Source organism: Quercus robur, chromosome 3, assembly GCF_932294415.1.
Source record: "Quercus robur chromosome 3, dhQueRobu3.1, whole genome shotgun sequence".
In the NCBI taxonomy this organism is placed as follows: Eukaryota; Viridiplantae; Streptophyta; class Magnoliopsida; order Fagales; family Fagaceae; genus Quercus; species Quercus robur.
The window spans coordinates 45682185-45698600 of record NC_065536.1 but is presented as its reverse complement, the minus strand read 5'-3'; the positions used below and the strand labels follow the sequence as shown (position 1 = coordinate 45698600).

The 16416-nt window shown below is 32.8% G+C and overlaps 1 protein-coding gene across 2 annotated transcripts; it reads left to right on the top strand.

Moving 5' to 3' along the window:
- The first annotated feature begins 5250 nt into the window (after positions 1 to 5250).
- On the top strand, positions 5251 to 9636 carry LOC126718068 (pantoate--beta-alanine ligase). Of its 2 annotated transcripts, none has more exons than XM_050420122.1 (4): positions 5251 to 6038; positions 6880 to 6993; positions 7338 to 7469; positions 7880 to 8106. In XM_050420122.1, exons 1-4 carry the CDS (start codon positions 5424 to 5426, stop codon positions 8015 to 8017), a joined length of 999 nt encoding a protein of 332 aa, XP_050276079.1. In that variant the 5' UTR covers positions 5251 to 5423; the 3' UTR covers positions 8018 to 8106. The 2 variants fall into 2 exon arrangements, with proteins under 2 accessions (XP_050276079.1, XP_050276080.1); XM_050420123.1 differs by lacking the exon at positions 7880 to 8106 and adding an exon at positions 9257 to 9636 and having other exon boundaries at positions 5258 to 6038.
- Positions 9637 to 16416: the final 6780 nt, after the last annotated feature.

Below are 16416 nucleotides of genomic sequence, written 5' to 3'. Positions count from 1 at the left end.
CATTGTTAGGATTAAAAGTCAAACTGATAGGACGATGGTCAGAAGAGTAGCAATGAAGGTGGTGGATTGTAGCTGCCGGAAACTTCGATAACCAATCATAGTTGGCCACTCCCCTATCAATACGCTCCCAAATCAAATGCCCATGCCTCCTACTGTGCCAAGTAAATTTTGGACCTGTGAAACCGAGGTCCATAAAGCCACAAAAATCTAGAGTGTCTCGGAAAGCTTGCATCTGTGTGTATGGTCTAAGTCACCCACCCCTCTTCTCTTCCATGAGCAAGAGTTCATTAAAGCCACCCATGCAACACTAGGGTAGATGAGGTTTTGATTTCAACATGCAAAGCATACTCCACGCTTCTTCCCTATTACTTACTTCTAGTTCTCCGTAAAATCCGGTAAACCTCCACGCATCCGTTGAACCACCGTTCACAACAGCGTTAATATAGTTGTTTGAAAAGCTGTTAACCCACACGGCAACTTCTGACTTCAATAAGAGAGCCAAACCACCCCCTACCAAGACTAGGTACTGTAAAACAAGCCCGTATATTTAACCTTATGCTTTATTTTTTCTAACTGGTTTTTCCCAAACCAAGTTTCTAAAAAAAAAAAAAAAAAAAACACAATTTAGGGAGCTTGTGCTCGAATAATATCTTCCAGCTCTTCCTCTGCTCGTGGGTTCCCAAGCCCACGACAGTTCCAAGCTAGACAAACTTATTGTTCTTGATGGGGCTACCCAGTAGCCTCCATCGTTGGTAAGGAGTTTGTGTTAGGGGTATAAAGTCTTTTTCCTGAAGGCACAGCACCACTACCTTCCTCAATCTCACAAAGCAATCTCTTTTTCTGAATAAGCTTGGTTTAGGTTTCAGCTGGAATTCTATCTTGCACCAATCTCTTCTAGCCACGGGTTTTATAGTTTTTTCCAGTGGGCTACCTTGTATAGATACCAATTCATCCATCTCTGAAGTGAAGCCCATATTGTGAATGACATTACAAGGGATTCGACCTTCGAACTGGACTAAAGCTAGCTTAAGCCCAATAGAGCACGAGCCTACTGCTGGAGGGTCAAATTTTGAAATCTCAGCGTCAATCCCGCGCAATAGTTCCTAGAAAACTGGCTTACCCCCCACGATGCACTCCGAGACTTTCGTACCTCTTGAGAACACAGAATCCAATGTTGCATAAGGTTGCTTGGTCGGCGTATCCATCCGGGCTCCGTCCTCCATTCCCTCTAGTTCGTTACCTCGTGCCAAGTTTGAACCATTCCTCCCACAAGAATCTTTGCCAATCCCCGTCCTCACCTCCTTCTCGGCTCCTCCATAGGACTCTCCACCACTCACCTCATCCTCTGATCCACCCACCCTAATCGTAGAGCACTTCCTAGTGTTAAAGGTTGGGGCACAAAGCCAGGCACCATACTGCCTATCATTCTCGGTCAGAGAACCCTTACTCCTCACCCACAGGTCACATTCCTTATCAATATGGGTAAGCCGGCCACACCAGTAACATAGGTTTGGTAGACGTTCGTATTTGAATCTAATTCAACTTATCTCCTCATCCTCATGAGGGAGTTTGCGCCCTCAACACATTGGTTTTGATAGGTCAACCCTGACCCTGAGTCTCATGAAGGTACTTCCCTCCTGCTTACCCTACTCTCTAAGTCCCTGCTGTACATCTCCATAGACTTTGCCAATTTCAACAACCGCTTCAAGATTCATATCCCCCACTCGTAAGTCATGGAACTGAACCCAGAAAAACGTTCTATCAAAAACCAGGTCTTTTACCACAACATTCTTCTCCATCTGACGCAATGAAACTAGGTGTTTATCATATCTCCATGGCTCTCCCAAAAGGACCCTATCTGCGTCCATCTTGTCTAAGAACACAAAGAGGACAACATGATTTCCCATATCTTTGATCTCGAAACCCTTCTTCGTCTGCCACAATTGTTTGAAAGTTCGAGCTATGGCCTCCATATTCAAAACTCTACATGTAAAGAATTTGGCCGCTAAAACCTTCCCCCTTGTCGTCTCAAAGGTCTAACCGCTATACTCATTCTCCTCTTCCTCTAATAGCGAAATTTTTATTCACATCACCGACAAACCTTCCATGATAACCCTAGGCACTACATTGAGACCTCAAGAAAGAAAACCTAACAGCGAGAATAGACTCTCACTACTGAATGGATCAAAACTAAAGAAGCCTAAACCCTAGAGTTAGGCACAACCTTCTACTAGGCGGCTAGGGTTTTGGCAGGAGCCTCACCCTAACGTCAGAGAAACTCTGTCTCAATTTCTCTATTCTAATCATAATTTGACATATGTATTAAAATCATAAAGAACATACTATTCAATAGTTAGATTTTTAAAATAAGTAGGAATGTTTATTTTATTGAGTAGGTTGTAGTTTTACACTACAACCAAATTTTGTAACTAAAATTTATCATTTTTTAAATATATAGTTATGTTAATTGTTTTAGCCGGTAGTTGTAACTATTAATTACAACCAAATTCATAACCACACTTTATCGTACTATTCTTCAGTTTTATTAAAAATGAGACAAATAATCTTTGATTAAGACTACAACCAAATTTTGTAGTTAAAATTTATTATTTTTTAAATATATAGTTATGTTAATTGTTTTAGGTGGTAGTTGTAACTATTAACTAGGACCAAATTTGTAACCACACTTTATCGTATTATTCTTCAGTTTTATTAAAAACTAGTCGCTGACCCGTGCTATGCACGGGATAATTAAACAAAATTTATACACATTCACTTTTATTGGTACAATCATTGGAAAATAATTCTAACCAATACCCAAATGTAAAAGACACATTAACTTACTATTTAAAGTAGCCTTCTGAAGAATTTACACATATTGTGTAACTGAGCCTTAATTTCTCATCAACGGTTAGAAATATAAACTGCAAATATATAAATAAAGACCATGACTTGAGAAGGACGCATTAAACTTCAAATTAGAGTAGTAATGTTACTTTCTCAATCTTTGCTCAGTTGTAAAAATAATATAGAGGAAATTCAAAACATGGAAAGAAAAAAAAATTACAACAATTAATTCCATTATCTTTCATGCTATACTTTGTAATTGTACGGAATTAAGTCAACTCAATTTAAGTAGTTGTAATAAAATTGGCTTCTACTATTCTCTATTCTATAGAGATATGAACATATTGGATTTCTCAAACAATTACCGGTATTGCAATAAAATGATTTATTATTGAAAATAAGAAACAAAGAAAATCTCTCTATAGCTTAAGAAACACAATATACTAAAATTAAAGAGAGAAAATTTTCGGAGGACAAGATATTATAGATAATTTAAAAGAATTTTGGTTTAATTCTTGAACAATGTAACTCCATAAAATTCATACTAATAATAATATTTTATGATAGCGCAGTTAGAATTTTGGTTTAATTCTTGAACACTGAATTGGAAATTGATTATATGAGTATTCAATGGTGAACAAAAATGAAGTTAAAATTTGAGTATTGTAACAACTTCTTCACACAGTATTCTACGGGTAGCAACGAATTTAATTTGATTGTGTTACTATATAATCCAAACTTATTAATATATCAGGACTTTGAATTAACTCAATAAAATTATCAAAGCCTTTCCACTGCAAGAACATGTGAAGATTCTGTTAATTTGAGCAAACTTAAACCCCTCCATCCACTTAAATTTTAGAAACAGATTATACACTTAAAAGGGTTAGTAATTAATAGCACTTACCCCCCACTATTAGTATACAGACACTAAGTGCGGTCGTCTTAACCCTTTGAAAGAACCTTCCCCAATTGGACCCTAACCAAAAAAAAAAAAAAAAAAAAAAAAACACCCAATTAACAAAATTGATCCAAAAGGGTCTAAAAAGCACACAAAATCAATTCAAAAAACAAAAATATGAGACAAAGTAATTACTTTCCACTACCAATGAAATCGTCTTCTGTATTGCTGTTCCAAATTGCAATACTTATCTCTCTAAGACCTTCAATTAACGAAAACACAAACTTCTCTTGGAATACCAGAGTATTATGACCATCTATACACACACACAAAAAACAAAATTAACATAACTCACTATAACTCTATAGAAGCCTAAAAAATATAAAGAGAAATTAAAGGGGTGGAATTTGATATTTACGTTTGGAGAGAGAGAGTTTGTAAAAACCGTGGTTTTATATTTCTTAACTTGAGAGAGGGGTAAGGTTGTTAGGATTTTGAGGATTTATAATGTTTTTATTTTTATTTTTATTTTTTAAATATTTTATTGACGTAGAAAATTGTGATGTCAGTAGAGACTTCGGTTATATATATATATATACTAGTCGCTAACCCGTGCGATGCACGGGATAGTTAAACAAAATTTATACACATTCACTTTTATTGGTACAATCATTTAAAAATAATTCTAACTAATATACTTAAAAGGGTTAGTAATTTATAGTACTTACCCCCCACTATTAGTATACAGACACCAAGTGCAGTCGTCGTAGCCCTTTGAAAGAACCTTTCCCAATTGGACCCTATAAAAAAAAATAAAAAATAAAAAAACACCAAATTAACAAAATTGATCCAAAAGGGTCTAAAAAGCACGCAAAATCAATTCAAAAAACAAAAATATGAGACAAAGTAATTACTTTCCGCTGCCAATGAAATCGTCTTTTGTATTGCTTTTCCAAAGTGCAGCACTTATCTCTCTAAGGCCTTCAATTAACGAAAACACAAACTTCTCTTGGAATATCAGAGTATTATGACCATCTATACACACATACACAAAAAACAAAATCAGCATAACTCACTATAACTCTATAGAAGCCTAAAAAATATAAAGAGAAATTAAAGGGGTTGAATTTGATATTTACGTTTGGAGAGAGAGAGTTTGCAAAAACTATGGCTTTATATTTCTTAACTTGAGAGAGGGGTAAGGTTGCTAGGGTTTTATTTCTTAACTTGAGAGAGGGGTAAGGTTGCTAGGGTTTTGAGGTGTTATAATGTTTTTATTTTTTATTTTTTAAATATTGTGCTGACGTGGAAAATTGTGGTGTCAGCAGAGGCTTCGGTTTTATATATATATATATATATATATATATATAAATATTGTTTTTATTTTTTATTTTTTAAATATTGTGCTGACGTGGAAAATTGTGGTGTCAGCAGAGGCTTCGGTTTTATATATATATATATAGATGAGACAAATAATCGTTGGTCAACTCAAAGGATGCGACTCCAACCAATCCGCCGCCTACCCATTTTTTCTATTTTTGGCATTACATTTGCCTTTTCCAATTCACAGAGCCATGTCTGTCTTCAAGAACATAGCATAGTAGCGTACACGCTTCCTTGGAACTTCACTATCAATTGACAAATCCCATCTTTTTCTTAGAATTGTTCTGCTCTAATGGAAAAGACCCACAATTCCCAAATACCAATGAAAAGCAGCCATAAGAATGAGAAAGAGCCAGAGATAATAACAAACAAGAATCAGATGAGAAAATGGTCAAGGGCCATGAGATCCCAAGGCAAGACCATAGGCTTGGTACCCACCATGGGATATCTCCATGAGGGCCACATATCATTGATTAAAGAAGCCCACAAGCTCACAAATCTCATAGTGGTCTCAATCTATTTGAACCCAGGTCAGTTCTCTCCAACTGAGGACCTTTCCACATACCCATCTGACTTTGATGGTGATATCCAAAGGCTCATGGATGTTCCTGGTGGTGTTGATGTTGTTTTCCATCCCTACAATCTGTATGACTATGGGAACTCTAGTGTTGGTGGTGATGGTGAGGTAGAGAAGAAAGGGGCAGTGTCTTGTGTTGAGGAGAGAGGTTTGGGGCATGAAACTTGGGTGAGAGTTGAGAGGTTGGAAAAGGGTATGTGTGGGAAGAGTAGACCTGTGTTCTTTAGAGGAGTTGCCACTGTTGTCACCAAGCTGTTTAATATAGTGGAACCTGATGTTGCTGTGTTTGGCAAGAAGGATTATCAACAATGGCGGATTATTCAGCGGATGGTGAGCTCAACTTCTCTTCTATTCTATAAATAAGAGAGGAATATGGTATTTTTATCTTCATTATGAGTGTCCCAAATTCCCCTTTTTTTTTGTATGTTTATTTGGAATCGGAAAAATGAAGAGGATTATATAAAGCAACCCATTTAGTCATTATGACATATACACGCAACTCAAGTGTTATCTTGATCTTGCATATCATTTCAAAAAAAAAAAAAAAATCTTGATCTTGCATATGGTCTTTGTGAAGACAGAGAGTCTTCCACTGCTTCACATTCATCAACTTTTTATTAAATTATTCATTGAATCTAAGAAATAGTTTTATTCTCATTGTATTGTGATTTTATCATTAGACTTTTCTGTTGTGCAGCACTTCGCTTGATATTACGAATGACATTTCTGTTGTGATTTGGGATCCGCTTATTTTGCTGAATCTGAAAATTTTTTGTTATGGAAAATAAAACTAAAAGTTAGTTGAAATAGTATCGTGAGATCCATAAATAGTATCAAAAAATGCAATAAATCCATGAATAGTAACAAAAAAAAAAAGTTAAATAGTAAAATAAGTTTGCAGAAATAATTTTTGCCAAACCGGACACGAAATTTTCAACAAACTGGTTCTGTTCTTTGGTTGGAAATGTTAGTGTTAGCTCAGTTTTGAGCCTGACCAAATGAGTTTTGGGTTTGTACTGATTCTAGAGACCTTGATTTGGTCTTGTTTCATCTTCTAACCTAGTTGTTCCACTAATATGTAGAAAGATATTAACAAATTGATGTCATTTGCAATTTCTTGCTGGTCTGACTGTGCTGCTTTTTAATTTATTTTCATACTGAATTCTTACAGGTTCGAGATCTTGATTTTTCCATAGAAGTGATAGGTTCTGATATAGTGCGTGAGAATGATGGCCTCGCAATGAGTTCACGCAACGTGCATCTATCAACTGAAGAGAGGAAAAAGGTTCTCTCAATGTTGGTTATTCCTTTAATATTCCCATGAAGCTTTACTACCAATTTTGCATATAGATACTTTTCTCTACCATGAAAACAATGTTTTAAATGCTGCTTAGTTTTAGTTATTTTGTGAATAAAAGATCATCAGCATTGATTGCATAAACCAGTTTTTTTCCTCCTCCCTTTGCAGATATTTTTTACTTTTTTTTTTTTTTTATTTGAGATATTTTGACTTTTGATATATACATCTTATCTAATGTATCTTAATTATTGTTATTTTTTTCTATCCTATACTTCTCTAACAAATATATTTTTTACATCATTGTATAATTGCTTCTGTGAATTCTGCAGGCATTGTCTATAAACAGGTCATTGTCAAGAGCTAAATTTGCTGCAGAAAAGGGTCAAGTAAACAGTGGAGAGTTAAGAAACATGATTATCCAAGAAATAAATGAAGCTGGTGGAAGAATTGATTATGCTGAGGTGAGGCATGAAAAATCCTCCTGAATTTATGTTTATTTTGGACAAATTAGAACTTTTGAGTGATACATAGTGGCATAGCATTTTCCTTTTCAAATTATTGGATAGGTAATATTCTAGCAGTAGTTGAACCAATATAAAAAGGTCGTACCCGCTGCACAAAGGTCAGGACTTGGGAGAGGTGATGGTACCTTAACCACCCCCACCCGCCCCCCCCCCCCCCCCTGCCCTTTTTTTTCCCTGTAGAAGTTGATTCTTGGACTCAAACCCATGACATGTTGCTTTGGGTGGAAGGCACTTGCCACCACAGTAAGGTCTAACCTCTTAGTTGAAGTCATATAAATTTTTTTTTTTTTCCAAAACTTGATACATTGAGTAGTAGTCATGTGTATAAGTAAATTCTTTTGATGCAGTGTCGGCAAAAGCGTGCTTTAAGCGCAAAGCTCAAAGTGCCAAAACCCAAGTGCTTTTCACCTCCAAAGCGAGGCACATTTGAAGAAGTGCGCTTTTTCAATAAAGCTCAAAGTGCACTTTTTTTTTTTTTTAGATGAACCAATTATGAATTGTAGCCATCTTATCTTAATACTATTGAAATAAACTGTTGATTTAGTATATACAAGTCAATTTTATGGTACAAAAACTATCATGTCCCAAAACTCCTAGTTCATTATTAGGAAAAAAAATGTATGCTTTAATTTATTTTTGATAATTGTTTGGTTACTTTTGTAGTTGATGTTGAACATATAATGAACGATGCATATTGATTAATACTCATTGAGTGAAAATTTGATTAAGAGAATGATATAAAATATTGTATGAATTTTATAAAATGTTATATTTCAAGTTATATGATTATTTAATCACTTGATTTTTGTATTGAACATTAAAAATTATTTTCAATTTATTACATTATATTTTTAAAAATGTGCGCTTCACTTCAATTAATCACGTGCTTGCACTTGGGCCTAGTCTCCAGGAGGCCTTTTGCGCTTAATTTTCATAACTGTGTAAGAATAAACACTCAAGGTTTTTGGGCGATCCAACTGGCTGCAGGGTCCAGGATAAGTTGATCTTGTTTATTATTGGGGTGGGAATTTAGCAGTCTACTAAATTGATCCTTGGTGGATGTTCTAACCTACTCATTCTCTCCCTCTATAGTTTGTTTCTTTTCTCCTTTGAAGCCTGCATGTGTTTGTTTGTATCTTTTGGGTATGCACCTGTGCTTTGTCTCTTTGAGTTGGTGGTGGGACTCTTTGTTCTGTTGTAGTCTTTTTCCCAACACAAGAGTTCCCTGTGCTTTTTGTATGTTTTTGTTTTCTTTCTATACAGTCACTGCCCAAAAAAAAAAAAAAGACATCCAAGGCTCGTTTCTCTGTCCAAAGTGTTACATTTATGAAGTGAATATTTTTCATCTCTATATAGGTATATAAATTAATTGTTCTGAGTGTTTTTTTTTTTTTTTTTTTTTTTGGGGGGGGGGGGGGGGGGGGGGGGGTGGAGGGGGGCCTTTTATTTTTATTTTTTATTGTGAGCCACTTGCTTATAGTGATTGTTTTGTACTAAAAGGAATATATGGTTTACCAACAAGAAACTGGCTGAACTGTTTTACTCAACTATCAAAGGAATGGGGCTTCTTTAATATACTCAAAGATAATAGTAATATTTGGAACCCATCTCTTATCAGAGTGGTGCCTACTAACATTGTAAATAGAAATCTAGCCTTTACTTCCCTGAATGTTAAGAAGTTTAGGTTAGAATGTGTTTTAGTTACATATGTCTCTTGCTATCAGATCGTAGACCAAGAGACTTTGGAGGCAGTGGAAGAAATCAAGAGCCCCGTAGTGTTCTGCATTGCTGCCTGGTTTGGGAAGGTCAGGCTGATAGACAACATGGAAATAAATATTTGAAAGCCGTATGCTCAGTTACTCAACATTGTGCAAAACTGCGTTCCTTGTCAAATTGGTAAAGATTTGTCTTTCCTTATTTTTTATTCAGTGGCAGTTCAGCAATCTTGTTCTGACTTTACTCTTATACAAACCATATACGTGGTCTGTTTTTTTTTTTTTTTTTGGAAGAAAATGAAAGAAAGATATATCTGGCCGACCATAAATAATCTGTTGAGAATCCATAGCCAATTCCAAAATTTTGGAATTAAGGTTTTGTTGTTGTTGTCCCCCTTTAAGGCATACATGTTATATCTTTCAAATTTAACGTTTTAACTTTTAACATACCAACAAAAAGAAATGATAAAGCTAAAATCCAATTTTGTAAATAGCAAGAGTAGAATTTACTAATATATTCTGTGTTTAAAATATATGTGAAAATTACTATTTGAGATAGAGGAGATGGTTGTACTTGGTAGCTATCAAATGCATGGACATAACACAGACTTAATTCTCTTGGATCTCAGTCAAGACCACCTGTTTGAAACATTTATATATGATTTCTCGAAGATGTAATATATATATATATATAATAATAAGTGAAGCTGAGAAAAACTCAAATTAGAATTTCAAATTAGAGTTCCAATTTTGAATCATGTGTCCTAAATTATTATTTTTTTGATAAGTTAAAGAGTGGTAGATAATTTTTTTTTTTTTTTTTTGAGAAAGTTTTAACCTATGACGTCCGCTCCTGATGATAACTCTTTATTATCAGACCAAGATACCAATCAATATTTGGTGTAGACGGGGATTAAACTCCAGATCTCTTATACAACCATCAGAGACTTTACTAGTTGAGCTAACTGGAATTCACTCTTAAAAAGTTTTATTTCTTAATTTTAGAATAAAATGTAAAACCATATAATAAATATTCATCCAAGTGAGTTATTAAGTACAAAAACTAAAGAATTTAGAATAAATGAATCGTAAAAAAAAATTAAAAAAAAAGGTGTTTCATAATAATTTTGTTTTTTTTTTTTTAAATGAACAATTTACATTTTATACTTAATAATATCCTTATAAAATTTTTTAAAGAGTTAGCAAAATATAAAAATGACTATCAATAATATTTAAATTATATATATAGGAATTATATTATGCATCTTATTGTGTATTTTTAAGTGTATCCATACATATGCATGGGGTTATAAACTAGTATATATTAATTACTACAGCTTAAAGAAAATCTAATTGGATTTCAATTAGATTATCAATTTTGCACCACGGGTCCTATTGAATTTTTAATTTTTGTGCTAAGTGAATTATTGAGTGTAAAAATTAAAAAGTCCAAATCTAATTAGATTCTAAATCATATATATATATATATATATATATATATATATAATGAGAAACTATTACATATTTTAAAAATGTATGTTTTAAAAAATGTGTAAGCTAATACCATGTATAATTTGAACCGTATAATTGTGATTTTTTTTTAAAATTGTACTCGTGCATATACACGAAGTTACACACTAGTTTACTGGTAATGCTCCAATTTCAATTTGGAGCAAAATGTACCATGTTATCCATGCTCACCCATTCGTGTCGTCTCCAATTTCAATTCCAAACTGTCTACACGAATTGCTTTCACATTCATTTTTCTTTTATTATACAATTCATTTTTCTTTTATCATGTACACTAATCAGTAACTCGTGCAATGCACAAAAAAAATTGATAAAAAATATTTATACATATAATATGTGTTTAATTAATAAAAATTGATAAATAAAAAGTAAAATTAGATAATTTGTAGAAAAAAACTTGCTTTATTTAATTAGAATTTGTTTAAAGAAGATCAAACCCAATTTAATTAAAATTTGTTTAGTGTTGGGTTGTTTTATCTAAAAAAACAGTTAAAATTAGTTTTAACTGTTGTTAACACTAGATATATATTAAATAATGACCTGAAAATTATATATTGTTAAATGTTTATGTGGCATGATTGGAAGAAATCAACAAAAGGTCAATTTAAATATATATATATATATATATATTTGGGTCTCATACTCATGGGTTTATTTATGAACACATTATTATGTTTAAGTTTGAATTTTGCTTGTTTATTAAATAAATGAACATAAACAAGTATTTTATTGAGTTGAGCTCAAACAGTTCATAAACAGATCGATTTATTTATAGGCCTAATCATATCGCATAAATAATAAACGTGAGATGTAAGTCATTCTTTGTTATCTTTTGCTCGAGAAAGAGATTTATTTGCATGCTTCTTATCAATTATCATATGAATTTTTCAATATAAGATTTTGACTACGGCTCAAAATGAAATATCAGATTACAAGTTAAAATTTGTTAATATTCTTGTCTATTTCAATGTGACATTTATTGTTTTATGAGAAAAACTTAATGAAAGTCTCATGTTAGAAAAATGAAGAAATCCTTTCTGCAACTCACCCAAGTCATGTAGCATTGTGTGCCTTAGAAATAGTAGCTGCCACTAGAGTAAGGAGATTTTGAAGTTTTTATGGTCATCACAAGTAACAACATACGAGCCCAGGTTTTGGCCTTGAAAAAATTCCCGCAGGGCACACCCTGACTTTGGTGAGCAGTGGGTGTATAAATATGGCAAGGATCAATTTTCCAAAAATAGTTTAGAAAATTTTTTTTTTTTTTTTTTTAAAGCCTTAAAAACAATGAAAGCATTGACACTCAATTTATAAACATCAATCTTATGATGAGAAAAGGAAGTGCGATTTGAATCAAATCGCGTTAGATATATATATTTTCCTATTACATTATACATAATAATATTTCAATCGTTTTTGGAGAAATTGGTTTAGGAAAAGAAAAAACAGAATAAGGGGAATTTAGAATATTAAACTTTTCTGGAATTCATATACTTATCTTCTTCTTTTTTAAAAGGGAAATTCATATGTTTATTCTGATTTTGTGAAATAATCGCGAAATGTAATTGACCAGTTAATAATTCAACATATGATATGAGAATAAGAATCGTGTAAATGTAAATTGTTATTGTATAATAAATATTGCTTTTGTCTAATGCGGTGGATAAGTTTCATCCAAAAAGAAATACGGTGGATAAGTAAGAAGCACATGGCTATGGTTATGGTTATGCCTATCAATTCGAGGATATCCTGCCCTATATCTCTCCTGGGGTTTCCTTTTTACTTACGCATAATTGTGTTTTACTTTTTTTCTTTAATCACCCACTTGATCTTTGGACATGCATTTGGGCTTGAGTGGCAGACAAAGACTAAATTGTCTTTTATTACTAGTTTAGGTGATTGATTGGTGTGGCCTCTCACCTTAGCCCACTTGAGATTTAAGAAGGGGGTGGTGTTTCATAGAATGGTTGGAAACAAACCATATCCTTTCTTTTATATGACAGTGAGTCCCACTTCTGTAGGATCCACTTTTTTAATGAAAGGGATGTTATATGTAACTGGTATACAAATTTGTAAATAGCTTAAGAAAGATGCATCATACTGCAGCAGTATTACTGCTTCTGGAGTTGCTGGCCCCAGTTATTACTCTTGAAGACAATGAGATACTCAAGGGTATCTCTGCTCCTCAAGATGTAAAATATATTGTCTTTAGTCTTGGGTCTAACAAATTTTTTTTTTTTTAATTTCAGATGTCTGTCTTCTTCAAATACTATTGGGACAGTGTCAAGTTCTATTTTGAGAATGCAAAACTGTTAAAATCTTTGAAACACATTTTGCTTGCATTACTTCCTGAGATTAAAAGGGGCATCTTGGGCAGTGCCGGCTCAAGGCCTAGGCAACTTAGGCCTAGGCCTAAGGCCCACAACAAATAAAAAATTTCTCTAATAAAAAAAGGCCCCATCTTCCTTAGTAAAAGGCCCAAAATTTTATAAAAATATAACATTTTTTAAATAATTGGTACTTTTTTTTTAAGAGTGATGTTAAAGATACCACAAATTTTACTATAGATTTAATTGACATATCACCAATCACATAAAAAAGTAATTCAAAGACAAATAAATTAAGTTGTTGAAATTCATCAATTACAATCATAATCACATTTATTGTGAACATTTTGTAGTATTTTTAGTATTTTTCTTTTTCATTTCTAACAAGGTTTTTAAAATAGGAGACCAATAAAAATTTAACTCAATTGAAACCCTAAGATGTTTCAAATAAAATACTGCAAATGTGATAAATCATCAATGATGACTAATCTTCTACTAAACCACACACCAAATAATATCTATCTATCTCTTTCTCTTAAAAAGAATATATAAAATTAAAATTTAGATTACAACTGTACTTAACTATGCATAATCATATATCCAAGTTAAAGTAAGTTCCTTTTGATTCAACTATAATATTCAATATTCTATATGAAATTAACCTTAGTTTAAGTAGTATTATTCATCAATTTCTGTATTTACATCAAATTAGTCTTAATTTAATTAGTATTATATAATTTTATTTAATTAATGTTTACATATAAAAATGCCCCATATAAAATTTTTGCCTTAGGCCCCAAATTTTGTTGGGCCGGCCTTGATCTTTGGTAACAACTTTCACCCAATAAGCCTATGCAATGTGGTCTATATAAGATGATCTCAAAGATTCTAGTTACAAGACTTAAACAGATTCTATACACAGTAATTTCCCCTTGACAAGGTGTTTTTTTCTGGGGCATTTGATACAAGATAGTACTGTGATGGCACAAGAGGTTATTAACTCAATGAGCAAAAGGAGAGGGACGACTAGCTTTAGAGCATCTCGAATAGGCTCCTTAAACCCATTTTTGAAGAGCAAACCCACAAAAACTCAGATTCAACATCCTCTCCAATTTTTTAATTTTTTTTTAATTTTTAGAGTTGTTATAGTAGCTCTCTTGACCAAGTGAGCACTATAGTAACTCCAAAACGTTTTTCTCTCTTAAAATAATCTACAACAGAATAAAAGAAATATTATCTCTTTCCTTCCTTTCTCTTTGTTCACTTTTTCCCCCTTCTCAACCGAACTCATTTCTCTCTCTCAAATGTATCTAAACAGCAACTCACAATCAAAGCACAACACAATCTTTTTCTCATAAAACCAATTTAACTAGAACAATAAAGCTAAAATTAGAACAAAAAGATCAAGAACACAAAAAAAAAAAAAAAAAAAAAAAAAATGCCGATTTAACCCAATCCTAGCTGCATGCACTTGGCACTGGTGAGGAGGACGAGTGGCAATGGATGTTGAAAGCCAATCTAACTTGGCCAATCTCCATTGATCAAGCTCCTCTTCTCTCTCTCAGGATTTGGTCGATCTCCACTAGCCTTCGCATAGGTCCTTAACTTGAGTGAGGCAGGTCTCCCTCGAAGGTGTGGTGGCAATGCGGAGTAGAGTGGTGATTTCTCGTGTGTGTGTGTGAAACAAAAAGGAAAGGTTGGAGAACAAAAAGGAACAATTTGTATACTCCAATAAAACGTGTAGACTTTTTTTAATGATAAGTTAATGAATAATAATCCCTTAAATTAAGATTAGATAGGTTTCCATTTTTCTTCAAATAAAATAGTAAGGGTAATTGATAAGTTAATGAATATTAATAATTAAAAGATAAAACTAGGCAAAGATTAATGAATAAATTCATTTCAAATTAAGAGATTTGATAAATTTTTAAATTACATATAATTTTTATAGGACTTGTACAAAACTAACATTGATTTGATAAAGACTAACAAATAGATAATGTAAGCGTGAAAATTAAAAATAGATTGTTAACAAAAAAGATCGAAAATTTTGAAAATGTTACTATTGAAAGATTTAAAAAATATAGTAGTTGGAAATTAGAAAAATATAGTTGTTGGGAATGAATAAAGGAAGAATAGATAAATATTAAACAATGAATGAAGAAATGATATTTAATTGAATAATAATAAACAAAAAAAAAAAACAAAAAAGATAAAAAATAAAGTGTCCATTGAAAAGTGTAGGGACACGAGGTCCTTATCTCAGTTCCTGGGAAAAATTTCAGGAATGAGAATGCCCAGGCAATATATGCGCACCACCACGGAAAACCCACCGTCGGGTAACCGGAGAAAAACATTAGTGCTCCTCGGACATGATCCGAGGAGCCCAATCCCTCAATTTATAAAGTTATAGGGCTTGGATATCTAGACTAAAACCTTTCAAGCCCACTCTCTACTAACGCCTATACTAACGCCCCGTAACCCAACGCTAGCCTTTCAAGCCCACTCTCTACAAATTTTATTGTGAGGGATCCATCACGCGCGAGCCCAACGTCATTGTTGGACCGTTTGAGAATCGTGTCCCTACAAAAAGTATATTTAAAAAATAAGTAAAAGACAAAAGTAACTATTTACTCTCTAAACAATGCAAAAATTTAGAGAAATTATTGGAAATGCTCTTATGGAACTCAAATTGGACATGGAACAAGCCTACGGCAAGATCAAAGTGGTTCTCTATTTTCATAATCTTGCCTAGTGTTTAATAGGCATTAGATAAAGATGATAGAGGAATGTATTTCTAATCATGCCTTTTCAATTCTTATTAGTGGAAAGCCTTTTTATTTTTTCAGTCCTTCAAGAGGTTTAAGGTAAGGAGATCATCTTTCCCCTTTCATTTTTATTATTGTGGCTAACCTGTTTGGTAGCAATATTTAAGTATTGGTATACAAAATGATGTGAAAACTATGGTTTAAAAAATGTTGTGAAAACACGTTTTTAAAGTATTCATAACGCGAAAAATGTATTTGGTACCATATTTCAAATAACATATTTTAAAATGTGAAAAAACATAATTGTGTATTTGGTATGTGTATGTGTTTTTTTTTAAGTGATTATTTTATAGTAAAAGAATACTATTTTATTTAAGGAGAGAGAAAAAGAAAAAAAAATGGTCTTGTCAATGGACCCCACGATTTTCAACTTATTTACAAAAAGACCATTCAGCAACGCTTTTTAAAAAGTGAAAACTAAAAACTAATATGGATAAGTTTTCAAAATACATATTTTAAATACCTTAATTTGAGAATTGTAACT

What these genes read in the sequence shown, in the direction of transcription:
- LOC126718068 (XM_050420122.1), top strand. Translation starts at nt 5,424, where the DNA reads ATGGAAAAGACCCACAATTCCCAAATACCAATGAAAAGCAGCCATAAG. An exon ending in CAACTGAAGAGAGGAAAAAG is followed by an intron (nt 6,994 to 7,337) that starts GTTCTCTCAATG and finishes TGAATTCTGCAG; the next exon opens with GCATTGTCTATAAACAGGTC. An exon ending in GAAGAATTGATTATGCTGAG is followed by an intron (nt 7,470 to 7,879) that starts GTGAGGCATGAA and finishes CTTTTGATGCAG; the next exon opens with TGTCGGCAAAAGCGTGCTTT.